The sequence below is a fragment of the Rhizomucor pusillus genome (assembly GCF_041956525.1).
Source record: "Rhizomucor pusillus strain CBS 183.67 unplaced genomic scaffold VTP01scaffold_12, whole genome shotgun sequence".
Classification (NCBI taxonomy): domain Eukaryota; kingdom Fungi; phylum Mucoromycota; class Mucoromycetes; order Mucorales; family Lichtheimiaceae; genus Rhizomucor; species Rhizomucor pusillus.
The window spans coordinates 846,982-872,532 of record NW_027192154.1 but is presented as its reverse complement, the minus strand read 5'-3'; the positions used below and the strand labels follow the sequence as shown (position 1 = coordinate 872,532).

The window sequence follows — 25,551 nt, the reverse complement described above, 5'->3', positions numbered from 1 at the left end:
GAGGGTACTGTTGCATACATAGGATATCAATTAGGTGACAGGTGCATATTATTATCAAGCTTCAAGCGGACAGCTGGTTCGATTGATCATGCTTGTTTCTGACTCTTGCGTGAACTGATTTGGTAATGAAATGATCTTGAAATCATCAACCTTGACAAACACACCTCTCTGATGATCAGTTTGGAAGTATCGAGTGCCGTTAATTTCGCCATTGTTATTGCCAACTGCGCAAAAATATGAGAATTCTCGCCTAATGAAACGTCCTCATGCAAACTTACGGCGACTTTCTAGCTCAACTCCAACCCAGGTGCCTCTCGCAAAGTTGACCGGCCCAATGTACTTGATAGTACCCAGTGTGGGCAAGGGACGGCGCAGCAACTCCACTTTGGCACCAATAACGGGTGTCACCATAGTCACTAACTCTTCATCGTCGCTGTGGTCGCTGCTGCTACCGAGACCCCATTTTGATCGTCGTGGCGATCGTCCTCTGAGATTATTCCGCTTTCTGCCCTGGTCATTGCCGGAAGTAGTGTTCGTAGGGGCTAAGAATGGTTTCTGTACAGGCGACTTAGCCCGCAGAGGAGCTGTAGGCAGCGAGAATTTAAGTCTTGATGGTCGCGGCTGTTCCTCCACCTCTGACGATAGATCTAGCGGCAGCAATGCGTCCGCCAAGTTTGTCAAAGGCTGTGGGTTGTAGTTCGCCTCGGCCTCTAAACGTTGCCGCCGCGACTCACTTTCCCAAGATAGCATTTGAATCAGTGGCTGCGATGATAGACCGGCTGCTGATAATTTGTTGATGTTTTCAGCGCTAAGATTATCAGATATGATAGAATGTGACGGGAAGTCGTTGGAAAGAGATCTGGAGCGGGTGACATTAGCCGTTGCTATATCGCTTTCTGAGGTGATACGTTCTTCGCTGCTGAATCTTGAACTGTTGCTATTGCTGGATATTTGTGAGCGCAGAGCACTTAAAGATAATCGCCTGGGCGGACTCGGTTCATTGTGGCATCTCCGGAGAGAGTCTTCAGATGATCGAGACTTTTTGCTAGCTTTGGGACGGAAGCTAAAGATTGCTGAAAAATCTGATTCAAACGGCTTGGTTAATGTACGATAAGGAATGCCGATATCTGCGCCGAAGAGTGGTGGTTAGCGAATAGTACCAAGAAGGTAATGATCAATTTTAGTTGTTACCATCAGTCAAATGGCGCATTGTTTCCTTGTCGACTTTTTTAAATCCATTCTGAGCCTTCACTTGCGGCCATCGACGACCAAGATACTGTACGCATTTTTGACGGGCTTCAACCAAAACGCCATCGACTGCAACGTTCTTGACGACTTGCTGTCGACCGACCAGATCACGTACGATGCCTTGATACAAGATACCTGCATTGTCATCCTGAATACCGCCGTTAAGAATTCGGTTCAGTAGAAATTCTAGAAAGTCAACGGAGAAACCGTGACCAATTCCGTCAATGCATGATAGCAAGATCGGGTACTCTGTACAATAAAAGTCAAAGTTTTGTGATACCATGTCGACAGTGTGATGAATAATTGGATTTAAAAGATCCAGCACAGGTGTCGACCAGGTAGGTACTGGATTTGCGCTTCGGATTTGGGACAGACAGAGATGGAGCGAGTGGAGCACATGTATTGCATTGTACTTTGTAATGCTTTCAAATACCAAGGATGCTATCTCGGAAACTAGTGTCTTTTCGTCGTGTTCTGATAGAACGAGCGCCTCGGAGCTGGATGATGGAGTCCACAGCGATCCAACTAGGACAGCAAAGGGCTTTTGTGACCACAAGGGCGCGATGTTGTGAATCGGATCCTCTCCATACAAAGATATTAACTTGCTCCTCATTGTTGGCACGGTGTCTGCGTTCTTATCGGCAAACCACAACATCGACGGTAGGAGTACAGCACAGTCGGAGCAGTGGCATTTGAACCGGTGGCAGCAGGCTTCCATTTCATTGACTGCTGCGAGGCAAATGGTGTCAAAATGGCCGAGGTAATCTGCTGCTGCAAAAACTTGCTGTAACACGCGCAATGTATATTTCTTTTGCGTCAGTCGATGCTGGGCATTTTTGGATGGGTTGGCTTTAGGCGAATAAAGCGGTACAGTCACTTTGCCGGTATAAAAGTAATTAATGATAACTTGAGTGGATATCGGATTAAAGAGATCAGCTGGCAGATGAACAGTAGAGGTAGATGCTTCGCGGAAATCACCACAAAACATTGCATAAAAATACGGCGATTGGGAGGCGAGGATGAATCGATGGGCTGGAAAGGAAGGGGGAACATTGGTTGCAGCGGTGGATGTTCGATCAGTATCTGGAGGACTTGATAGAATTGATGGTAACCCGGCAGCGTTGGCAGTTGCTGCAACACTCTCTGTCTTGTAGTGCGTCTGTGTCTCTTTCGATACGATTGGAGGGGCAAATATACTGATTACCACATCTGTCGCAAGTTGTTTGTCCCGCATTCGCGCCAGATCAAATACTAATCGGTCGAAATCTGATGAAGTTGAGTTGGTATCAGTGCATGGTAACAGATGGATTTTTAACTGTTGTTCTAATTGGAGAAGCTGAGTGCGGATTGTTTGGACGTGTTCGTCATCAGCTGTTGAGGATGATGTAGATATGGCCGAGTCCAAGGATGGTGGAGGGTCGGTGTGAGAAGGAAGAAATACGCTAGTGTACCAGAACCTTAGTAATGGCTGGAATAAAGAGAGTGGTATCACACTCGAGAGGTCAAGGGCGGTCACTGCAGCAGAGCTGGATTTCTTCCCTAGAATAGGGTCCAAATGTTTTTCCAGAAAGCTTTCTGGAACTCGAGCAAGAAGAATCGCTGCCCTCATTCCTTCAGTCTTATGCAACTAGATGACAAACTGCATTTCCTTGTCACTCACCTCGATGAGCCCACACCGTCGTCTCGCCGTACTGGAATGTCACATCGGCCAAGTAGTCCTGTGCGTTGTCAAGGACCGTATGCAGTACCTTCTTCAGGGTCCAACTCGGTGTTCTTAGCATAAACTAGGCGTCTGGAAAATGCTAAACAGAGAATTGCAATGAAAAAGGCAAAAAAGAATCACAGGAAACTTGTAAGTTTCGGGGCAACTGTGCGAAACGCAGACACACATGTTATTACACGCCTTGTCAAAGAAATCAGGGTGAAAAGGGGGTAAATTCTTGCAAGTTTTTCCTTGCCCATTCTTGAGAACCCGTTCCAGCTTTTGTACTCTTCTTGTTCTTTTGAACTATTACTCTCTAGTCTTACCTGAAGTTTTGCGAAATACACGCTCATGGGAAATGTTCTGCAAATTTCGCTGTTTGGGTCACAGATGAGCCATTTTCGTGAATAAAAACTTCTCACCCTCATGCCCTGTCTTGTTTGCTCCCTGCATTGGCCTGATGCAAAACGCAGCGCATGTATTCAATGACAGGTTGCTAAAAGTGATTAAGCATACTCTAAAATTACGCCATTTACTTTTTGAAAAGGCTATGATTTCATCTTGATTACATCGCAGCGAAACGACTCGGAGAGGTAAATCATTCATTGCAAGGATATGAAAGTCTCCAATCCTTTGTAGCTTCTCGTTACCAGCTACATATATCCTCTTGATATTATGCATATTATTCCACTGGATTGCAAACATGTATCTTTATTAAAACTTATTCGGATAGGTATTTGCTTGTTTACCATCCGGGGACGCCGCTGTCTATCTAGGATAGCTGCCTGTTTTTTATTGAGACTGACAGAAGCGAAAAGAATTAAGACCACAGGTTCATGCATCATGCAACATCTTCAAATGCAAATAAAGTATTCAATGCTCATGTGATATGCATCAAAATGCTTCAAGGGAATTATGCAGGACCCCGTTTACAACGCCACTACAATCTATCGACGGTGGAGAGAATTCAGGAGCGTTTAATTTATTATTATTTATTACAACATGTCGGATTCAGTCTGTGCCAGCACACTGAACACCTTCTTGATCCCTCCATAACCATACATGAAATTCTATCTTTCCGATGTGAAATATATATTAATGACGGACCGTCCAGTGATCAGTTTCTCTGTCGCGAAGCCGGCCAGGGCGGATGGTAAGGGTCCTCATAGGTTCAGACTCGAGGTAGTCCTCCGACAATAATAAACAACAGGAAATGTTCAAACAACACTCCCAGGCTGACAGACTCTCCAGGACGTCTCGAGCAGCAGAATACATTTTCAGGGTGTTCGCCGTCCAACTTGGCATCATCGTGCGCTTTGAAAGCCTCCTGCTAATTCATTGTTCAGTAAAAATTAATCATATCTGGCAAGAAGTCGTGCTTATCCTGGAATTTGGTTTTCAACGTCAAGCTCGACTCCCTCCATAGCTCGTAGATTTTTTCTAATGGATCTCAGAGCCTATACGACAGATACAGTATTAGTTCAGTTACTTTCTTAGCACTTCAAACACCTGAATCTACCAGCAGCATGTATGAAAAAGGTCTACATCAGATACATAGGCAGTTATATTGTTTGTCCGAGAGGATTGCTATCTGCATTTTCGAAGCAGATCCGTTTGATTTTTGATAAAATGCGACATCAATTTTCAATTGCTCAGAGCAAATTGCAGCTTAGCAGATTAATGGGGCATTTTATATACACATACTATATTTAGCAACTGAAGCAAGACAGGATAGATGAAAAAGCGTATGTTCATTTAGGCCCTCGAGGAGAGAGCAGTATGTGAGATCCGACTGTCTAGGTGTCTTGTTTAACGTGCCTAAACCATTCATGGTCCCTGAAAGTTTTACTGCGCCGCGGCTTGAATTTCCTCACCTAATGTGTTTGACAATATCCCGCGTTATTTGTACTAGCCCCACCAGCACGAGATAAGGGTGTACTGGCAATTACGATATCTTATTGTTCTTAAAAACGCTGAGAGTAGTAGTTTGGGGTGCTGCTCCTCCCAGTCCTTTCAGGTACAGCGTTGATTGGTGAGACAGCGCAGGGAAGCTCCTGCGACGTGAAGTTTCTCGGACGCACGCCTTGTAGCTTCGGAAACAGTGTAAAAAAAGACACTTGCATCTGTCCTTTAAACGTCAAGTAACCCGTCTTGTGTGACCACAAGCCAAGAAGAGCAGGTGGTTCTTGTGCAACGGACGGACCGACAACAAAATTGCCACTGGTCGCAAAGCGAACTCAATATCACCTTTTTTCCCTTTTTCCCTTTTCCCTTTTCTTCCTGTACATATTACTACCCTTTTATTTTTTTCACATTACCTCTGGAGGGATGTCATTGTCTGTGCCGCACAAAATCGTTTGCCCTTGTCCTAAAAAGCTTTCCGCTCCTTTCACATCTTATCGCTCGGAGGAATCTGCCATCCACGATGAGGAGGCTGCGTGCAATGAACTCAGGCAGATTTTGATGCAACAGTACAACACTCAGGAGCAACAACAACAACTCATTGCCCGCACTGACAATCCCTTACCTCACGACTCGAGCTTCATCGTCCCTCTCCATCAGCTGCAGCTCGGTGACACCAAGCACTATCGCCCCAGGTCGTACAGCGCTGGTGACCATACCTCCAGGTCCTTCTCGTACAAAACCGCCAGCATTGTCCATTAGACATATTCAAGTCTTGTTACATAGCAGCCTCTGACCGCCCTCGGCGCAACATATACTTACTTTTCTCTCTTTGTGTGTCTTCTTTTTTCTGCCCTCCACCCGGATCAAATTGTACATATCTCTGTAATTAATTGCTCCAATTTTCTCTTTCTTGAAACTTTCTTATATTTGCTGTAACTTGTGCTTTGGTATACAAAATAAAATTACATTGGTGACATGTAAAAGTGAGGAAAAGCAAAAGGGAAAGATGGCGTAAAGTGGGGAAGTACAGGTGCAAAACTTGATTGAATAATTACGGGGATCTATACGTGACATGGAAATGGAGTTACGCACTCTGGTTCATTAAGATGACAACGAGCATAGACACAAGTACAGCAAACACGCATGACGATACGACCAAGATGGCTCCACGGCTCGCCGGAAAGTAATCTCGTGTAAGAGCGGTTTGGGAATGGAAATATCGAGCATTGGCAATGTATAAGAACAGGATACTGAGGGCAACAAAAGTCGCACCTATTGCTCGGCCAGCGTGGGATTGAGACGGTGGTGTTCCGGATGTTGAAAGCGTGAAAAGTTGAGTGATTGCTATAAAACGATACAACAACTTAGCTTTGTGCACCTAATCTGGATGGATACGCTAACAATGCCTTACCTACTCCCACCGTTACCATCGTTAAGGATGTCCGCAGCCAAGCAAGAAACGTTCGCTCATTAGCTATCGTATATTTAATCGTAGATCGGTTAATGGTTTGTCTCTGTACAGCGTGCAATCTATTTTCCTACCCAAGTGATCTCTGGCTACAGCAGCCTTGTTTTCTAGCAGAGCAGACGTCGAAAATCGTTCGTAGAACCGGCGGATACGATCGTAAGGACTGGTTTTATCTTTCTTTTGCCGTCCAAACTGATCCCTGAGCTCCTGCTTCTCCTGCCGGGATTTGGTCCGCACAAGGAAGGGGGGCGAGAAAGAATGAACTCGTTCAAGACTCTCATTCTCCTCATGTCCATTCTGATCTGTTCGGACAGCAGTTTGGTTTGCTAGCTGGTCTCGGGTATCTTGATCCGGACACGACTGCGTTTCCTTTGGAGCTTCATTTGGTGCGATTACTTCCGCCATTGAAATACGTTGCCGCCGTTAAGAAGAACTGAGGGTTTGCACGCACTCGGGGGAGTTCCTTTCTTCGACGGATCTGCCGGCGTCTGAAACATCGGGGGTCACCATGGAGACCCCCCATGACGCTTGCTCACGCAAGGCCACGAAAGCATCCTCTAAAATCGTGTCCTTTGCTTTCCTTTGATGAAAATTCATGCAAGAAGCCTCTTTCCGCGCTGTGTCTGTAAAGGGCCGAAGATATCAGGTAACGAATAGATGGTGCAATGTACACGAGATTTAATTCGCTGTTGCGGGGCTAGACTCGACAACCACAGGGAAACTCAGTCGAAAAGGGAAGCAGGTACCGAAAAGGAACTCTCACATGTCCTCGTCGCTTGGGTACCTGCGTGTCAGCAGAAACTGTGAACGCTAGATCCTAGTATTTGTGGTCTTAGTTTTCTGTACGCGTAGTAAATAAACTGAACGGTCAGGCGCGAAGAAGCAAATTGCATACAATATCGAATTGCTTCTTGTTGTGTTGTTTCTGAAGCAACAAGTGGAGGTAACAAAAAGAGAACACTAGGCAACTTCAAGCTGGCGCACTAGTTCATCCATTTCAGCTCTTGCATCCTTGTACTTTGCGGTAAGATCTTCGTGCTTCGCCTCCATGGCCTCGATTTCCTGCTGCATGGTCTGATTCTTCTTCTCTTGCTGTTCCGCACGTAGATCAGCTTCGCGATAACTGTAGAAAATGGTTATCAAACCTTCATCCATTAATCCAGATATCATACACACCTCTCAGAAACTTGTTTTAGTTTATCTACTGCATTGTCCAGTTGCTCTTGTAGCATGGCCAATTTGGCTTGAACAGACGAGATTTCGTGATCTTTCTGAGTATGCTCGATCTCTAATTGCTTCACTTTGGCTCCATACTCGTCAGCACGAGCATTAGCTGTTTCGATTTCGCTACGTAGTTGAGCTAGTTTCTATCATAGCTTCGCATGAGCCTTCATCAAAGGCTACGATAGATGATTGCTGCACCTCTTTGAATTTTTCCATCCGTTTTACGGTTTTAAATGACCAGGAATAAAATGCACAAATCCCAAAGTACTCGCTGGGCTCCTTTATATCTTATCCCTCACATCAGTTTCTATTATTCCCTGCAGTCATCAAGGTCCCTCGCAAGGAGTTGCTCCTAGACATAGAATATAGCATTTATGGACAATCATCACAGGTAATCTACAAAAGAGAATCCGGGAGAAAAAAGGGAAAGGGGAAGTTGGTAGCTCGCTTATTCGTATTATACAACATTGTCGACGCCGGTGCCTCCAAGATACCTATGCAGGTACATGGGTTAGTATACATATTCTCAATGCAGGAAAATAATAAAGATGCATACTTGGAGCTGGCGAATGCCTGACCAGTTGCAGCAGCGGCAGCTATCAAAAAGCGAGTGAGTGATCAGATCATGAGTGATATCATCTTGCATAAACATGTCGTGCCATACCGTAAGAGATTGCAGCTAGCAGCAGACACACAGCAGCAGCAATTAAAGGTCCAGTTCCCAGAAGATTGGACAAGAACATGACAACCGCAAAGCTGGATGCACGGATAATGTCATTCATCTCCGACGAGTTTCATGTATTCTCCATAGTGTAACTTACATCAGGTACATCACTGCGCGGAACCAGCAGTTTTCGAAGAATGTAATGAAATTGTCACTGTCATGGTTGTTCAGCCACTATCCGACTATCTCCATCAACGTAGCATTACTTACAACTTGGGGCTGGTTGGACAAAACTACACTCAAAAAGAAGTACGCGTTAATCCATGTTCTGCATAAGAGAGTAGAACGTGAGAATGTACCTTGATGCAGAGAGGTACCTCTACAAAGATGAGAATTACGGCAATAACCCTTAGAAGCAAGAATCAGCAACAGAGTCACGGGTTATGAGACGTAATGGATGAAAAACCTACCAGCCCACTATACTGAAGACAACGTGACCGAGAAAACCAACGATACCAAGCACGATTAAAACTGTAAAGTGATTGACAAGTCAATATTGTACTGCATAACGAGAATTCTTTCAGTGAGGGTTACTTACGAATAATCGAAATGATACCGAGCCTATATCAGTTCAAAACAAAGAGGAAAATACAAAGCAGTCTGTAAATATTGACTCAAAACATAGACCTGGAGAGCGCGCGATGTCGTACCATTGACCGTAGAGTGAAAAGTTTCTTGACGTGATTTCGTTCAAACAGCCCATGGTTGCAATGCCGAGAAAAGAACAAAGGTAACGGAAAGCCAAGCAATGGAAAGTCGATGAAGCGGAAAGCGGAAACGCGCCAACTTTCCCCGGCAAGGCGGGAAATAAAACAAAGCAACAAACTTTGTGGACAATTTGCTTGTTTGAACCGTAACAATCGCAATAAAGCCTCCCCTTTGTTTAACAGAATACGTCACTATCCCTTTGTATAGTTGAAAGGAAAAAAATCAGTTCTGTCCGTAACGTCACGGTTGGCCGCTACGCATCTTTACACCCAGGCTGGTTCGTTCACTTTTAATTGTAGACAGTGCCCTTCATGATACGTTCAAATATTGTTTCATACGTCACTAAGTCATTTGGGTCTACATTCATACAGAACAGGAAGGAGCGTAAGCAGACGTTTTGCTTGTTAAGCCTTCCGCACCAAATTTTTTTGGTCTTGTTAGTCTGCATTGATAGTTTGGTGAGCAGCGCGTCATACTGCTATAAGACGATGATAAGAAATTACCTTACATAACATTAAATGTAGATTATATCGCTTTCTACAATATAGTTGCTGACTTGATATATGAACAAAGAAACTCGAGATCTGGAGCTAGTCAGTCGGAGCCAGATGGAGTCCCAAAGATTCACAAAGAATCCAAAATGCAGCGGCGATACCAGCTAAATGTCTTCTTGTTCTGTTCCTGTCGAACACGTAGTCCGAAGCTTATATTCCTTCCAATTTTAAAACCTTCACTGTCAAACGTTTTCTCGAAAACTTTGGACTAGAAGACGAGTACACGGCCAATGCTCTGTTCCAAAAAGCAAACGACAACCTTCGCCAGCAAATACGTGGGCGCGGGATGTGAAATGCACTGGCTGCGTAGTACGTTTATGCATTGGAGACATTGCAAAAAATCTTATAGCTTTTCATTGTAAATTATAAGAAGCACAACGAAATCTTTTACTACCTGAAGACGCATTTAGGTTATCGGTGGAATGTCACTGAGCTGAAGAAAAGTTTCAGTATCTGGGCTGCGAACAAGCAGAGGAGCAAGTTAAGTTGGCCGATTCAGTGTTGACTACAGCATAGGCCTCGGCATATTATTCGATGAACCATATTTGCGAACGAACACGAGCGGGCGAAAAGTCTCACTAACGAATACGAACGAGGGAAAAAGTACATATACGAACGAATATGAATGAAGGGGTTATTCACTCGTATTCGTTTACCGAGTCTTAGCGCAGTAACTTGCTCTTTCCAGCACAGATTAAGCGGAATTGTTTTAAATATTATTCAAAAATGGCATGAAGGCGAACGCCAACGACGAAGACACCAGACAAGTCAACACCTGTGCACTCAGATTACCGGAAAGACTGCAACACTGATCCACTTTCGTAACACGATGTTAGGCGCCTGACGTTCTCTCAGGTCATTGTGGACACCTATCAACAAGCACGCTTGAAAAAGGAGCCTATCTGGCAATGCAAAGCGAAGCATACAAAAGTCTGTAAAATGCACTTAACTTAGGAATATATGAATACACCTCATAAACTTAATATGTTGCCGATCTAAGGACAGCGCTGTCTGGGTAGACGTCATATGGCTATGTCTTTGCTAGCGCTCTCGCAGATTGGAATAAAGCTTCCTTCTTCAAAGTACAGGTTCCGGATACTGGCTTTCGATTTAATAAGGACAGATTACAGCTTTCTAGGTGGTCTGGCATGATAGAATAAAATTTTGGTGCATTTTCAGGCACTAGTTGGCGTGCTCATAAACTAAACAGCACGTTTGCAACACTGATTCATCACAAAGTTTGAATATTCGCCAAAGTCAGTCCATCTGCTTCTCTTTCGCAGGTTCCAAGAGGCTCATACGACTTTACGCGCAAAATTTCATAGTCACAAAAGCGGGACCAAAACGCGTTCCTATTTTTCGTTCCTCAAACGCGTCTCTTTCACCCAATCTCGATCCACACTTTAATACAAAATGCTCGAAGCCAGACTGCAGCAAGCTAAACTCTTAAAGACTCTTCTTGAAGCAATCCGCGAACTCGTCACCGAGTGTAACTTCGACTGCAACGATTCTGGCATTGCTCTGCAAGCCATGGATAATTCTCACGTCGCACTCGTTGCCATGCTGCTGCGCTCCGATGGCTTTGATCCATACCGATGCGATCGCAACCTTCCCTTGGGTGTCAACCTTACTAGCTTGAACAAGATCTTGAAATGTGCTCGCAACGACGATATTTTGACTCTCAAGGCGGACGACAGCGGTGATGTCCTCAGCATGGTTTTTGAAAGCAAAGGTACGGGTAGCAGCAGTTCTTACTAGATATACATTGCTCTAACAACGTGCTTAGAAAGCGACAAGATCAGTGAATATGATCTGAAATTGATGGATATTGACAGTGAACACCTTGGTATCCCTGACACAAGCTACGACGCTGTCGTGACTATGTCTTCTGCACGTTTCCGAGAAATTGTTGGCGATCTTCAGACCATTAGCGATTCCGGTAAAGACCCTGCATATCGTGTCATTAGCATTCCGTACTAATGTAAACACAGTAACTATCGAGTGCACAAAGGAAGGTATCAAATTTTCCAGCGAAGGCGAAGTCGGCAAAGGTAGCGTCACATTGAAGGCAAACAGCATGGTCGATAGCGTAAGTGCAAACGGCAAGAAGTTCGATGCTTGAATGTGACTGACTAAACGGCAATTACTATTAGGAGGATGATGCTACCGTGATCGAATTACAGCAAAGCGTCTCTATGGCGTTCTCCATCAAATACCTTGTCAACTTCACAAAAGCTACCCCTCTGTCTTCCCGCGTTAGCCTCAACCTCTCAAGTGATGTCCCACTTTTGGTGGAGTAAGGATCATCTGGACGCATTGATTATTACTGATGTAGGCAATTTAACCTCTTGTTTTTCGAACTTTGATAGGTACAAGCTGGATAACTTGGGCTATGTACGATACTACCTTGTAAGTTGAAACGGTGTAGACTGTCTGTGACAGATGCTAACTTGTTTACATAGGCTCCCAAAATTGGCGATGAGAACTAAAATGCAACTTTCAAAAACCATCTTCATATCCTTCCCAATAAATATGCATAGTGATAAAGCAGCTACAGCGCATGTCTTTTGTCTGAATAGATCTCATATTCTTCCATAACTTATATGGCATCTAGATAGCACGTGTAACCCTATTTCCGGGTAGAAAACCTTTTGCTAAGGAACCGTGTCTTGAACCAAAGATCTTACGTACGCATAAGGTTGACTATTTCAACATCATGCTATTTCATGAGCTGGTCCTTTTGAGGATAAGGAAAGCACTTTCTCTACTACCCTATGACGACAAGTGTACATAGCACGTATATTTAAGTATTTTCGATGTTTACACAGCTCCGTGAGGAATAGGACATTTTGCAGGCTTCGAACGCTTCGGTCCTAACTCTAAAATGCAATATCCGTTTGGATAGACGATTTTTGGATAAACGTGGAAATTAGGCGTATATAGTCCCATTTCGTTCTTCTCGAGAGGAGTGCGGACCTTGGAGGTGAATCTTGGAAGCAATGTGTTCCGCACAACAAATGCACGGACTGCGAGCACCCACTGCACCGTCTTCTTCAGCCAAGGAGAAGGATGCTGCAGCCCGAAACCATCAATGTCGATATCCTCAAGTACACAAGGCAGCAACGCGTAAGCAGCTGGCTTGAATAGGGGACGAAGGATTGACGGGACACGAGTCAGGACATGCAGCAGGGTGGGTTCTCCAACTTTCCAGTTGTTGGGATGGTACGATACATGTGCTTTGCCATATTCCTACACGGGATATTCATGTGAGTGATGAGGATGCAAACTGTATGTCATCCGCTACTCCTTTTGACCTCCTGGAACTTGAGTACACCTTCCACGGTATCAGGGATATCTTTGATTTTCATTTTAACTCCAATGTCGTACCAGACACGATATATAGCCTTCGTTCCCTAGATTTGATTATCTGTACTTTCGATAGGTTACCAAGCTCACCTACATTAATTTCTCGCTCATCCAGTACTCGCCATTCGTACTTGTTAATCCACTTTATAGGCTCGGCAATAAACAGCATAAGGGTATATAAATAATCGCCATTCGAGATTTGGTATTGGCTGTGGATATCATTCATACGATTGAGTGCGTCGTCTGCTCGTTTTCGCTGCTCTGAAATCTGCTCCTCAGTAAGATTTGGTTTTCTGCGCTTAGCCTGCTGTATGTGAGGGTATGCATCCACCACTTCGGCCTACATGGTTAGACAAATTTGTGTAAGCGATGGAAGGTACAAGCAATTGATTAAATGTGTAAAAAATCTGTTTACCAAAATCAACTCGGTATCTTCCACTCGCTTGGCCGTGTCGTTGGAGAATTGGTTGGTGGCTGCAAGGATTTTACTAATGGAGGGCACAGAGTAGGTTTTAAACAATGCCATTTCTAAAGATTGTCGAGCGATAGCTAAGAAAAGAGAATTCATGCGTCAGATGGTCTTCTTTCTTCACAAAGTGGCAAAGCCAATACTTACCAGGAAATTCCCGTCGCACAGTAATGTCGTAAATCTCCTCCGCTATGTACGCATCTTTTAGCACTACGCTGGGATCCGGATATTTGCGATGCAATTCTCGGACGTATTTGAACCGTAGATATCGCACAAGGGCAAGATATAACGCAATCGCAGTTCCCGTTGTGGCTGCAACGGTCGATGAATTTTCTGACAGGAACTCCACGGCTTGCTGTAGCCGCGGCTGGCCGTGCAGCTCGTAGGCGCTGATAAAGGTTTCCAGTAGCATGTTTGTATCGGCGTGTGGGAAGCGGAAGTAGCTGTTCGGAAATTCAGGGAGAAAGTGAGGTAAAAGGGGGTAGGAAGAACGAAAATTTAAAGTCTCGGCAACGATCGTTGCACAAATCTGCAAGGCTTACATTCCCACGATGTACAGTGTTGACCGGAAAAGCTTATGGGAAAGCCAAATGCATTGTCCATCTATACAATCCATATCTCTGGCTATTCACAAGTTCGAAGTAAGGTATCCGGGACATGTAACATGAATAATTGTATTTAGAATAGATCTTGGATGTATTGGATAAAATTCGATGCATGCATGCAGCAGCAGCATGCCCTACTTGAACTTGCCGCATTGCATAATCACGGTTGAACCCATGAGAAAACGTTGTGACATTGAAATAACTCGAGAAAAATATTGCGTCACAGTACATAGACAGACCTTTCAAAGGTTTGGGAAGGCAAAATAACAGAAGAAACGACGATCAACTACTTGCCATGAGAAGAGCTTGGAATTCAAGTTAGCGGGGGCGACCACTTTATGCCTTTAATTTATCTGCAGAGAACGAAATTCTGAATGTTAAGTATATCTGCTATGGGCGATGCAGTTCGCATCACCATCGGTTTATATTCTGGTCTGTCGCTGGAAAGATACATATCGTTAACTAGATAGCAGAATATTCGATCATTCGCAATGTTTACTTCTTTATCCATTGACTACCTTGTCCTGTAGAAAATCCTCAATTACTCCTATTCCATCTGGCCTTACGTCGTGATAAAGTCCATGTATCAGGAACGGATGACATGTCTCGTACACATCAGGCGGCGAAACATTTTGTACGGCTTAAGACTCTGAAATGCTCAATATTAAAAAGGAGTCCTTCACGTTATTCTTACACATATCGATTGTTCAAGTTTCTCTACTGCCAAGTGAATTGAACTAATAATGCAAGAGATCACATGTATGCAGAAGCCTCTGGCGATGGATGTGCAAAGCGACAATCCTTGTTGACGAAGCATAAATATATTGTAAAAGAGGCTCAAGCAAGAGCCCGGACCATTCTTTTATTTTTACAACAAGAGCAGCAAGTATTTCTTAATATTGAGCTTCTATACAAATCATATATGAACACGAAGTACATATGGGCAGTTCACCACGAGCAATGGCATACTAAATTCTATGCGGGTTCCAAACGCGCGGTAACTGGGAAACAGGTTTCTTCTAATCAGTACATCAGTAATTTTCGATATCTAAGCATGTGCTGCAAAAAGTCAGGGTAAGGACTCGGATCTAATGCAAGTCTTTGGTGTCCATGAGCTAAGCATAAATAATACATACTCATTTTATGCGCAGCTAATGGAAAGCACGCGCACGCCGTTATTAACTGGAATTCATTTACCCGATTATTTTTAATGACTGTTGGGAAGTTTCGCAAACAACGCAGGTTGCAGCAAGTAGTAGAGGAGAAAAAAAGTAAATCAGAACTGTTGGTTGTCTTTGGATCACTTAGACTATCTAACAGCGATGGCTCAAGAGCATATAGACCAAGACAGCGACGGCTGTCGTTGAGGAAATATTGGAAGATTTACCTGTGTATCCTAATTGCTGGAATTTGCATGACAAAAAGGGCAAAAGGAAACACACAAGATACTTTGATTCGCAGGGAACGCCGAGGAAAACTTCCGATTATAGTCATAACGTATCATACATTCCAGAGTGTACTACTTTTAGCTGACCATATTATTTACATCCGCTTATAAGCCTATATTTACAGTAGTCTAGTTGCCCTATAATGAGATAATAATGGTGAAATCGAATAGAAATAGCAGCATTCCAGGCCATGAATTTATAGAGTGGCAATGTATGACCCTGAGGTTTTCCATTTTTCCTGGACTTTTGCGGAAAGATCGGTGTTCCACACGCCACGTTGCGTTGTACCTGTAACACAAGCGGGTGCTACGTTTCACGTGTCTTCCAGGCAACCCGTCGCGGCTTGTCAAACGAGCCACCAACAGCGGGCGGGGACAGAGGAGGGAAGGATGCATCTTACCAATTTCAGATGCGCCATTGATGATATCACACAGCTAGTCCACAAAAAGAGAAATCTTCATTCATCCCCTTTCTTTCTCCCAGTCGTAACAAACTTTCTTTCCCCACCCTTAAACCATTCCTGTATTCCACACTTGACATCCTCCTCCCAAGGGAGTCCCACATTCACTTGTTCCTTTCTTTTCACAGACAATGCCTGGTTCCTTCACAATAGGTATCTTTACATACGCTCTCTTTGTGCCTAACGGAAAATTGGACCTACTCTTGCTAACATTTTTACGCGCAAACAACGCATCCTACTACTAGTTGGCGAACACGGTAAAAAGATACCATTAGAACAACAATTCCACCGCTGTCCTCGATGCACCCATCCCTCCTCCGTCCAGCTGACACGGTCCGAGAAGCAACTCATCATTTTCAATAAGCAAATCAGCAAGAGTAGCAATATGCGCGTGCGATACGAGTGCAAACTCTGCGGATGGAAGAACGAGACATTACCCGACGACCCAAACGAACTTCCTCCGCAGCACGACGACTGGTACGACGATAATGGCGGCAACGACCGACCTCCTTTGAGTATGGGCGGAAGAGCTTCCGAAAAGCAGTAACTGTCTTTCTCCTTGCCTCCTCCGCTCTCTCTCTGTTTTCTCCTTCGTAGTATCTACCATATATGCCCGACTGCCAAACCTCATCTATGCCGTAATAACTCGATCATCTATGCTTCTCTTCTTCTTACAATAATCCCTCTTGCATTCCTTCCGCGCGCGCAAACAACTCGTTTTAATAGATAAACTTAATTGCCCGATTAGATTTGAAACTTTTATTTGCCTTTGCCCCTTTAAAGTTTGTATGCTGGTTCGGAATCAGCAACAGCTCAGGCAAAGCGTGTTTCTCACGCGATCACGCCGCCAGAGCAAGCGTTCCCTGCTGCTAATCTCGCCCGATAATCCACAAAAGCAAGAATGCACAGAATATTTATTTGGAGACAATAAGATGCGAGGTGAAGAAGAAAATATATAGCAAAGACAAACAGGATAGAAAAAAAAATCGAGTGAGGACCGCATGGTATCGTAGCAAAAAAGAGAATTCTGCTTATCGTGCACCTCCACGGCCTCCACGGAATCCACCACGGCCGCCGCCGCCACCGCGTGCTCCACCACGGAAACCACCGCGTGGACCTCCACCACGGCCTCCACCTCGAGCACCACCGCGTCCACCGCCACGGCCGCCTCGTCCGCCGCCACGGCCAGATTTCTTTTCGACCTTGCCCTGAAGACCGGTAGGTTTGGATCCTGCATTCCAAAATAAGTAACCATGCTCAACAAGAAACCTAGAAATGATATATCAATTATTATTATACCTGTGTTGACGGCTTTAGGCTTGGGCAGGAAGCGTTCCAAAGGCAGTAATCTGTCGGTTGCGATATAGACCTTGTCGTCTGGCTTGAAAGATGTTGCAACAATGCCGTCTTGCACCTTGACAGTAAAGTAAACTTCATTTAAAGGACCAAGAATTTCATCAACTTTGCCGATCTGCGCCTTGTTCTCCAAAAAGATAGGAGCGTTGAAGTACGGGATCTTGGGGTTGATAGATTTGCAGACCATTTCGCCTTCGCAGGCATGTACAAACTGACCCATGGCTATTGATTGTGAATGACACGATTATTACTCTTGTCCACTGTAATTCTCCTCCTCCTCCAATAATGTTGTTCTGCTTACGGACTACTTCAGCTGGAGGACCTTGTGGTGCTCCACCTTGGAAACCGCCACGGCCACCACCTCGACCTGGAATAACAACTATTGTCAGCACGATCTTGCAATCGAGAACAGCAAAACCTTTTCGTCAGCAATGCTTACCACCACGGAATCCTCCTCGGCCACCACGATTACCGAATCCGCCTTTACCCATTTTTCTTTGGTTGGTTTATGAGGGAAAGTGAAAAAAATTCGGCTTTTGGAATCTGCGCTTCATGGATAGACTGCATGTGGCTTGATCGCTGCTCAATTTACATTCTGAGCGCCCAAAATTCAATCCATTCTTTCTTTGGTACATGCATAGTCTACTGACAATGGATAAAGAGAAAAAAAAAAAAGAGAATTTACAGTGTGCAAAAGGGGGTAAAAAAGTTTCTTAGTACAGTTCATCCGCGTCCTCTTCGGCTTCATCTAAAAGTTGTGCCTCGGAACCGTCGTAGTCGTCCAAAAGGACGTCAGTAGCGTGCTCATCTTGACTCAGCGGGTTGTAACCACCTCTTCGTCGAGTTAGCCATGATGGCAGGGAAATGTTCTGTACCATATCCTTCAAGTCAGGAAGTGAGCTTGGAATAGGTATCCGGGATAACAATCCAATGATAGCAACAGGTATCACGACTGCAGCAGCCACGACTTTGGTTAAGATCGGATGGCCCATAATACGAGTTGTTTGCGTAGTTGCAGAATCAGGCAACTGGATACGTCCGAGACGGCCATGCTTTCGATAATGCAAGCAAGCATATATGGCTGCTGCTCCACCGATAGGAGCAAAGACATATACAGCCCACATGCCCCCAGAGTGTGCTTTTCCAGGGCACCATCGCTTATCACCTTGGTCGAGAGTCAGACCTCCCTGGCAGGTTGAGCCTGCAATCTTGCGGTAACTAATTGCGCCAATTAGTGCGACCGTATTCAACTGAATATACAGATATGAGTCTTACCCTGTTGGCATGTAGTAAAAGTCCATGGAACCATCGCAGTCTGGGATTAGAGGTGACAAGCCAGGAACCAGAACACATCGGTTATTCTCGTCACGAACATAGTTGAAGTCACTTTGGGCAAAATAATATTAGTCGCATGATTTAGACAAAACAATGCGAGTTTTATAGACTTACCATTCAAAGTCTTCAGCGGTGCAAGTGCAGTTTCGCACCTCTTCGTGAGGCTGAACGAGCTTCTCACCAATGTAGCAATCTCTGTCTCTGATACGTCTGTAATATTTCGTCTAAATTTGCAAGGTTTAGCTCTCCGGGTCAGGAGGCCCTTTATGTTATGCATTAGATTTACCTCGCGTCCAAATAGACAAGCTTCTCCCCGAGTATCTTCAGGAGACCACAGTTCAAAATCGTCGTTTTCAGGGTTTGATAGATCGAGCTTGCACTTTGTAGGATGCAGAGCACTAAAGTCGACATGGTATCCTACAAACTTGCCGGTGCTAGATTCGGTACCAAAGATCACATATTTTTGACTGGTGCCATCAGGCTGAGTGATAATATCTTCGACTCTAATCTTTTCGTTCTTGTCAGCAAATTGATATGTGTTCCAGCTGAGACCTTCATTGGTTGTATATCTGGACGATATGTCAGTTCCATGTAAGCGTGACCAATATTTGTAATATCTTACTTTAAGACATTTGTCGGTTCCTTGTCGTCGACGAGGATCAAAAGTGCTCCCTGATCAGCAAACTCCCACAAATGCGTGCCTTTCATGATTTCGAACCAGGTTTTACCGGCATCTCGGGTCAGATACATGTTGCCTGACTGATACGCAGATAACTGCTCGCCAACATTGCCAACTCCAACCATGAGTCCAACAGCACTTGAAAGACTGAACAAGTCCCGTGCATTGCGACGTTCAGAGTAGCAGTGCAGGTGAAGATTGCACTTGTCCTTGTCCTACGATGAAATATTAAATTCTCAAGTCTTTAAAACGAGTGATGTATATTCATACCTTGCACTTGATATCTTTGCCTTCGCTGTCCTTCTCAGGTGCGGCAAGGGGCAACCAGTGTCCACCAGCATCGGCAGTCATGTAAGTCACGAGTTTCTTGGGGTTTCCAACATTTGCTTCTCCAGGATTTGCAACCTTGTTTGCAATAGCAATGCCTTCAATGCCTTGCATCTTTTCAAAGTCCACAATGCCAATTTCATTGCGGTTTGCATTTTCCAAGGATAGGACGAAGTAAGTACCGTTGGAATTGGAAGTGAAAATGTTGCCGTATTCGCTTCCTCGGTGCGTATTCGTAGAAACATGGATCCACATTGAGTTCACGGATTCCATGATTGTGAATGCCTATCAATGGCAATATATGAGTACTAGTCAGGTTTCTTGATTTCTCATGAACACACCTCGGGAGATAGATCAAAGTTTGCAGGGAATGATGCATCTGCGAACGTCTCTCCATTCAGAGTAACTGCAAGTCGAAGAGTGGCACTTCCATTGTTTGACTAGGATGAATATGAGCATTCAGTGCCGTTTCAGAATATCGATCTGAATTGACTTACCACAGCAACGATCATGTACTTTCCAAAGACAGTAACTCCTGCTACATCTTCGTAGATGACGCGCTTGTCTGAGAAGTAGTTTGTAGACGAGACGAATTGGACTCGGTTGTTAAAAAATCCTTTCTGATTGCCGGACTGGTCATGATATTGCTCGCAGAATACGGAGTGATAATCGGTGTCTTCAATTGATCCTTCACGGCCCCATATACAGCTGCGAATATAGGTACCCATCGAGTGCCAGCTTCTACCGTGGTCGTGAGAGTAGAACGCTTCCGAGTGACAATCACCGGATAAGAAACTGTCGCATCCACTTTCTCCGAGGTAAATTAGATAATTTGGTTCACTGTTATGGAAACTGAGTACGGTGCCTTGCAGATTCATGAGGGGTACGAGAGGGACAATCATATCTTGGAAATTGCTTCCTTTATCTTCTGTTACATAGTGAACGAGGCCATCGGTGATGAAGTATGCCTAAAGAAACATGTTTGTAAGATTACAGCGTGAGATAACGTAATTTCTATGAATCCTTACCCTTTCTTCATGGTGGGTATTCTGATACGCTGCGATGACATTTGCATCAGGGAATAACTCTTTCCAGCTTGCGCCATCATTTTCGCTGGCCCAGACCTTTCCGTCGGCAGTCCGAACGATAACTCGCTGCGAAATTTGCTGATTAAAATACTAGAAGCTATATCTTTTCCATCGATAAGTTACTTACGTCTGTGTCTGTAAAGTAGATGTAATCCATTATACGATCTGAAAATTCCATCTAGGTAGGTGTTATCGATTTAGTCTATGATATCGTGCGGTTTGTGGTCAAAACTTACCTTGGCACTCTGGACAGTGCCACCTTCACCGCAATCCCACTCCTTCCCCTCTTCAAGGTTGATACCTCCTGAACAAGAACTCTTTGGATTCTTTTTATAACCAGATCGACCTTTGAACTTGTCTTTGGGATTGCACTGCGTAGGTCTATCGGGGTGACGGCCATAGTATGTACATTCGCCTTTCTCATTCCGCCAGAATCCAAAGTCGCACTCAAAGTCTATATCTCGGCATTCGCAAGTCTCTTCAAGAATTTCTGGCTCCCTGAAAGCCTCGCCGACAATACAGACTCTATCTTTCTTGCGACGCCAGTATGAAATGCGTTTGCCCAAGAGACATGCATCGTCGCCGTCATCATCCTTTGGTATCCATTGTTCAAAATCGCTCTTCTCTGCGTTGTTCTTGTCGAGTTCGCACTGCCTCTGCTTGACTTCACCGAAATCAACCGTTATAATCACTGGAGAACGCTTCTTGTCTCGCACATGGCCAATAATAAGGAACTTCAAGGTTGAAGACTTTGGATCGGTCGTCAAGACGTTTACACGAACCGGCTTGTCCGAGAACTGATAGAAATGCCACGTCTCTCCTTGATCCCAAGAATAGAGCAGCTCATTTGTCGGGCCTTCATCGTTAATCAAGACGAGAATAGAGCCATAATCACCAAATTCATAAAGATGTTCGCCTTCCTGGATTTGAGTCCACGTATGTCCTCCGTCTCTTGTAAGGAAAGTATCACTTTGTTCATAGGGTAGAAGCTCTGGACCAACGTTTCCAACACCCATTGCAAGACCTGGGGCTCCGCTCGCCGTGAAGATCGCGCCCGGTCCATGAATATCTGTGCGGCTGTGAAGATTCAACGTGCAATCTTTGCTGCTACAGTCGAACTCATGCGGAGGCGAGAGTGGCTGCCACTGTCCACCGTCGTCCCAGCTGATCATGGTACGGACTCGTTTGGGAACATCGCGACTGCCGACCAATTCGTCTGCATTGAGTACTTGGTTGGCGAGAATAATGCCGTCCACTGTCTGCATCTTTTCGAAATCGACGAATCCAAGAGCGTCACCGTTAGTGTTATCAAGCGATAAATGATAGAACGTGCCGTTATCGTTTGATTTATATAATGCTCCGTGGGCTCTTCCATAGCCAACAGATTTGAAGATATTGAGAAGGATGGAGTGTGTTGTCGATTGTAGAACAGTGAAAGTCTGTTGCTAAATATTAGCTACGTTCCAAAATCATTGTTACCAAACTTACATTTCTGTCGATGTATTGACCGGGAGGGAACTGGGCCTCTGTAAATGTCTGGCCATTGATACTGACATATAGCGAAAGATCGCCGTTTTGACTGGATGCAACAGCCATGAAGTCTTCAATCACAAAGAATTCAACAATATTTTCGAATAAGACTTCCTTGGTATCGCCCCAATTGACTGTGCGTATCAACTTTGGTTCTTCACCAATCTGTTGACCATCATAGCCAGCACAGTAGACAGTCTCCTTTTGGATTTCGTATTTCGAGTCGCGACCGAAAATGCACTTGTTCACCCACATATCCAAAGAGTGCCAGTTGCGTCCATGTTCACTCGAGAAATATACTTCTGCATGTCTCGGAGACTCTTGAGCCTCTCCAATAAACAGGAGCCAGTCTCTCTCCTGCGGGTGGAAATCGAGAACTTGCGGGACATAGTGACTGGGAGGAAGTGGCACAGAGATGCGCTGCCAATTGGCACCCTGATCTTCGGTGCTATGCATCCCATTATCCAGCAGAGCATATGCTCTCGTGTTGTCGAATTCATGCATGACAATACTCCATACTTGTCCAGCATCGGCAAGAACTCTATCCCAGTGAATGCCATGTTCTGGAGATCGCCAGACTTCGCCGTTTCGTAGGCGTACAAGCAAAACTGGTGAATCCTTAAAATACAAGAACTGGTCTATTTCGTCCGAGAATTCCGTTTGATATCGTTTAACGTCGTCTTCGGATGGTTTTGCAACGCCGCTAGGTATAGGCGAACCGGGAAGTGGAGATGCTACTTTGTTTTCTGCACATGGTCTGTCTACTGGTTCGTCAAGGACTATGCCTTTAGTTGCATCGCATGTATTGCCAGGAATGAGGCGATAACCACTTGAAGCAGGGTAGAGTTCGTCCTCAGAACTGCATACGCCGTTAGGTAAATGATCCGGTCCAATGCGCACGCATTTGCCGTCAGCATCGCGAACAAAATTATAATCGCATTCATAGTCGGCGTCAGTGCAAGGACAATCCCGTTGTTCGACAAGAGGTTGTTGATAATCACGCCCAACGTAGCAGTCGCGATCAGCCTTTCGGCGATAGAAGATTTGCTCGTGGCCCATAAGACAGTCCGGACCCTCGGTCAGATCGCGAGCGTACCATTTTTCAAAATCGCTCTTCTCGTCGTCGTTTTCAATCAGTTCGCATTGGCGATCTTGAATTCCCGTAAAATCAAGATGCAAAGATACAATGTGCGTATCAGAGTTGCGTGCAGAACCGATAAGCAAGAAGTTGCGAGAAGTTGATTCTGGATCTGTAGTCAGCATCCGAGCACGGATATTGACACCAAGGTCGAGTTTGTTCCTAAAAGACGAGAGAAGGTTAATATGTCAAATGTAAGTCTTTGGTAGCTCAGCTTACCAGTTGTTTCCACGATCCTTGCTCCACCATACATGATCGACTTCCTTTTCATCGTCAACAAGGACCAGCAAGGCACCCATATCTCCAAACTCGTACTTGTGTGCACCTTCTCGAACCATCCTCCAGCTAATACCGCCGTCTGTGGACAAAAATGTATCGCATTCATCGTACTCCAGTAAGTGACGACCGTAATGCCCTACACCCATGAGAACGCCGACAGCACTGCGAGAGGTGAAAACCTCTCCGGAGTTGTGTGGTGAACTGACGGAATGCATATGCAATGCGCACTAGGATATGGAATTAGAAAAACTCTAAAATATTAGACAATCGGCATACCTCCTCTTCACTGCAGGGCATATCATTGCCATCCATTCCTTTGACTTTCTTGATAGGTGCCCAAGTCGAACCATCGTCGAAGCTCATTCTAGTCTGTAGCTGCTTATCTGCGCTACCAGCAGCAACTTGCTCGTAGTTGGCGACAATATTTGCTAGCATGACACCTTCGACACCTTGCATTCTTTCGAAATCCACAATGCCGACGTTGTTACGGTTGGTGTGATTGAGACTGTTTACAAAGAAGGTTCCATTTGAGTTGGATTTGTAAAGCGAACCGAAACTAGCACTAGGATCGGTCAAGACATCCACCATAAGAGCATGCCCTGTTGATTCCACGATCGTGTAAGCGTTTTCACGCAACTGTGCACCTTCAGGGAAGACTGCTTCGTGCCAATTTTCCCCGTCTTGGGAAATATACAGATCCATGTTGGATTCCTTGGCAGAGGGCTTGGCGGCGGCAACCATGAATCGGTTGACTGCACTAACAGCAATGACGCCATGTACTTCCGATCCAGTTCCAAAGTATACAGGCTGCTCGGTGTGGAAGAAATCCTCTGATTGAACAAGGCGAAGGTCTTCAGGGTTGAGAATGCTCGTGAGACCTTTCTTTTGCGGCGATTCCACACACATCACTTCCTTCACTGGAGCATTGTCGAACTCTGGACTGGATAAGCTCCAAATGCAAGAAGTAGTATGGGGACGCAACAGGTTGACTTCCTCGAAATTATTCAACGTGTAGTAGGCCTTTTAATCAAGTTAGAATCCAGAAGAGAGGAGATCTCCAATGTTATCGTACCTCGTTAGAGCAGTCTACTCCAAACCAACCACCGATATCACATTTGAAACCAAGGAATAGGACATAGTTAGATCGATCCGCATGGAAGGAAAGCTGAGGGAATGCCGCCGGTTCCACCGGTGTTTCAAATGGCTGCCATGATTTGCCCTTATCCAAGGTCTTCCAATGTTTCTTGCCTTTACTCAAAACGTAGGCCTAGTAGCCAAATGCCAACTCAGCTGCGGTATTGCAATTATGCATGTTTCACATTCGTACCTTGTCGTTGTCGAAAGGATGTTCAAACAAGAAGTCGGCCTGATCCTTTGGAATATCAGCTGCTTGATTCCAGCTTTTGCCATGGTCTTCCGATCTCCACAAGATATGAGCATTGGCGTCAAGCCATAACACAACCTGAAAAAAACCCCATTAAGTTTAGTCATATCCCTGGTATTCCTAACAATGCTACTTTATATACCTCCGAGTTTTTAAAGTAGAAAAACTTGCTTGGGAGACTGTCAAAACCAGTTTTCTCAATAGCGATTTGCTGAGCGTGAGCGGGTTGCGTGAACAATGCGGCTGCCAGCGCCGCAGCGATTACGCAACACCAAAAGAATGCCGGGTTTGATGGACTGGCAAACCTGTTCCGGCACCAAATACTCCTTTTCATCGTCCTTCCTTCAAGTAGGTTGATGTTACTTGAGAGAATTACAGCTGGTGGAGGAAGGAAAGCTATGCGGAGCAAGAATTGCGCGACGCACTGTCTGTAACCGCTCTTTTTGCTGAGCTTGAGGATTAGCCGATAGCGCGCCATTCTCATGGGCTGTAACTTTCAAAGTGCGGAAACATAGCAGCAGCACCTGTAACATTGTCTGATAAATGATATAACA

At 44.8% G+C, this 25,551-nt stretch overlaps 12 protein-coding genes across 12 annotated transcripts; 3 read left to right on the top strand and 9 right to left on the bottom strand.

Moving 5' to 3' along the window:
* Positions 1–54: 54 nt before the first annotated feature.
* Positions 55–3,029, bottom strand: VTP01DRAFT_2333 (uncharacterized protein; the record flags this gene model as incomplete). Its single annotated transcript, XM_069380783.1, has 4 exons — positions 55–224; positions 279–1,127; positions 1,192–2,847; positions 2,909–3,029. The coding sequence occupies 4 exons, from the start codon at positions 3,027–3,029 to the stop codon at positions 55–57; spliced, it is 2,796 nt and encodes a 931-aa protein (XP_069237836.1).
* A 2,249-nt stretch (positions 3,030–5,278) lies between these two features.
* On the top strand, positions 5,279–5,614 carry VTP01DRAFT_2332 (uncharacterized protein; the record flags this gene model as incomplete). The annotated part of the gene is made up of 1 exon (XM_069380782.1): positions 5,279–5,614. The coding sequence occupies one exon, from the start codon at positions 5,279–5,281 to the stop codon at positions 5,612–5,614; it is 336 nt and encodes a 111-aa protein (XP_069237835.1).
* A 325-nt stretch (positions 5,615–5,939) lies between these two features.
* Positions 5,940–6,728, bottom strand: VTP01DRAFT_2331 (uncharacterized protein; the record flags this gene model as incomplete). The annotated part of the gene is made up of 3 exons (XM_069380781.1): positions 5,940–6,199; positions 6,267–6,329; positions 6,398–6,728. 3 exons carry the CDS (start codon positions 6,726–6,728, stop codon positions 5,940–5,942), a joined length of 654 nt encoding a protein of 217 aa, XP_069237834.1.
* Positions 6,729–7,283: 555 nt separating this feature from the next.
* On the bottom strand, positions 7,284–7,555 carry VTP01DRAFT_2330 (uncharacterized protein; the record flags this gene model as incomplete). The annotated part of the gene is made up of 2 exons (XM_069380780.1): positions 7,284–7,446; positions 7,500–7,555. 2 exons carry the CDS (start codon positions 7,553–7,555, stop codon positions 7,284–7,286), a joined length of 219 nt encoding a protein of 72 aa, XP_069237833.1.
* A 449-nt stretch (positions 7,556–8,004) lies between these two features.
* Positions 8,005–8,974, bottom strand: VTP01DRAFT_2329 (uncharacterized protein; the record flags this gene model as incomplete). Its single annotated transcript, XM_069380778.1, has 9 exons — positions 8,005–8,041; positions 8,104–8,143; positions 8,212–8,303; positions 8,369–8,425; positions 8,482–8,504; positions 8,571–8,619; positions 8,682–8,742; positions 8,810–8,832; positions 8,922–8,974. 9 exons carry the CDS (start codon positions 8,972–8,974, stop codon positions 8,005–8,007), a joined length of 435 nt encoding a protein of 144 aa, XP_069237832.1.
* A 1,972-nt stretch (positions 8,975–10,946) lies between these two features.
* VTP01DRAFT_2328 (uncharacterized protein) lies at positions 10,947–12,022 on the top strand (the record flags this gene model as incomplete). The annotated part of the gene is made up of 6 exons (XM_069380777.1): positions 10,947–11,265; positions 11,320–11,472; positions 11,525–11,622; positions 11,687–11,829; positions 11,903–11,942; positions 11,996–12,022. 6 exons carry the CDS (start codon positions 10,947–10,949, stop codon positions 12,020–12,022), a joined length of 780 nt encoding a protein of 259 aa, XP_069237831.1.
* Positions 12,023–12,353: 331 nt separating this feature from the next.
* VTP01DRAFT_2327 (uncharacterized protein) lies at positions 12,354–13,780 on the bottom strand (the record flags this gene model as incomplete). Its single annotated transcript, XM_069380776.1, has 5 exons — positions 12,354–12,782; positions 12,848–12,937; positions 12,994–13,239; positions 13,315–13,448; positions 13,516–13,780. The coding sequence occupies 5 exons, from the start codon at positions 13,778–13,780 to the stop codon at positions 12,354–12,356; spliced, it is 1,164 nt and encodes a 387-aa protein (XP_069237830.1).
* A 2,232-nt stretch (positions 13,781–16,012) lies between these two features.
* On the top strand, positions 16,013–16,428 carry VTP01DRAFT_2326 (uncharacterized protein; the record flags this gene model as incomplete). The annotated part of the gene is made up of 2 exons (XM_069380775.1): positions 16,013–16,034; positions 16,127–16,428. 2 exons carry the CDS (start codon positions 16,013–16,015, stop codon positions 16,426–16,428), a joined length of 324 nt encoding a protein of 107 aa, XP_069237829.1.
* Positions 16,429–16,683: 255 nt separating this feature from the next.
* VTP01DRAFT_2325 (uncharacterized protein) lies at positions 16,684–16,884 on the bottom strand (the record flags this gene model as incomplete). Its single annotated transcript, XM_069380774.1, has 1 exon — positions 16,684–16,884. The coding sequence occupies one exon, from the start codon at positions 16,882–16,884 to the stop codon at positions 16,684–16,686; it is 201 nt and encodes a 66-aa protein (XP_069237828.1).
* A 28-nt stretch (positions 16,885–16,912) lies between these two features.
* VTP01DRAFT_2324 (uncharacterized protein) lies at positions 16,913–17,728 on the bottom strand (the record flags this gene model as incomplete). Its single annotated transcript, XM_069380773.1, has 4 exons — positions 16,913–17,112; positions 17,181–17,459; positions 17,539–17,604; positions 17,677–17,728. 4 exons carry the CDS (start codon positions 17,726–17,728, stop codon positions 16,913–16,915), a joined length of 597 nt encoding a protein of 198 aa, XP_069237827.1.
* A 222-nt stretch (positions 17,729–17,950) lies between these two features.
* Positions 17,951–23,828, bottom strand: VTP01DRAFT_2323 (uncharacterized protein; the record flags this gene model as incomplete). Its single annotated transcript, XM_069380772.1, has 13 exons — positions 17,951–18,455; positions 18,513–18,623; positions 18,687–18,796; positions 18,859–19,141; positions 19,195–19,466; positions 19,522–19,863; positions 19,920–20,018; positions 20,076–20,546; positions 20,607–20,732; positions 20,794–20,844; positions 20,903–22,105; positions 22,155–23,496; positions 23,554–23,828. The coding sequence occupies 13 exons, from the start codon at positions 23,826–23,828 to the stop codon at positions 17,951–17,953; spliced, it is 5,190 nt and encodes a 1,729-aa protein (XP_069237826.1).
* Positions 23,829–23,853: 25 nt separating this feature from the next.
* VTP01DRAFT_2322 (uncharacterized protein) lies at positions 23,854–25,481 on the bottom strand (the record flags this gene model as incomplete). Its single annotated transcript, XM_069380771.1, has 4 exons — positions 23,854–24,633; positions 24,686–24,880; positions 24,941–25,075; positions 25,140–25,481. 4 exons carry the CDS (start codon positions 25,479–25,481, stop codon positions 23,854–23,856), a joined length of 1,452 nt encoding a protein of 483 aa, XP_069237825.1.
* Positions 25,482–25,551: the final 70 nt, after the last annotated feature.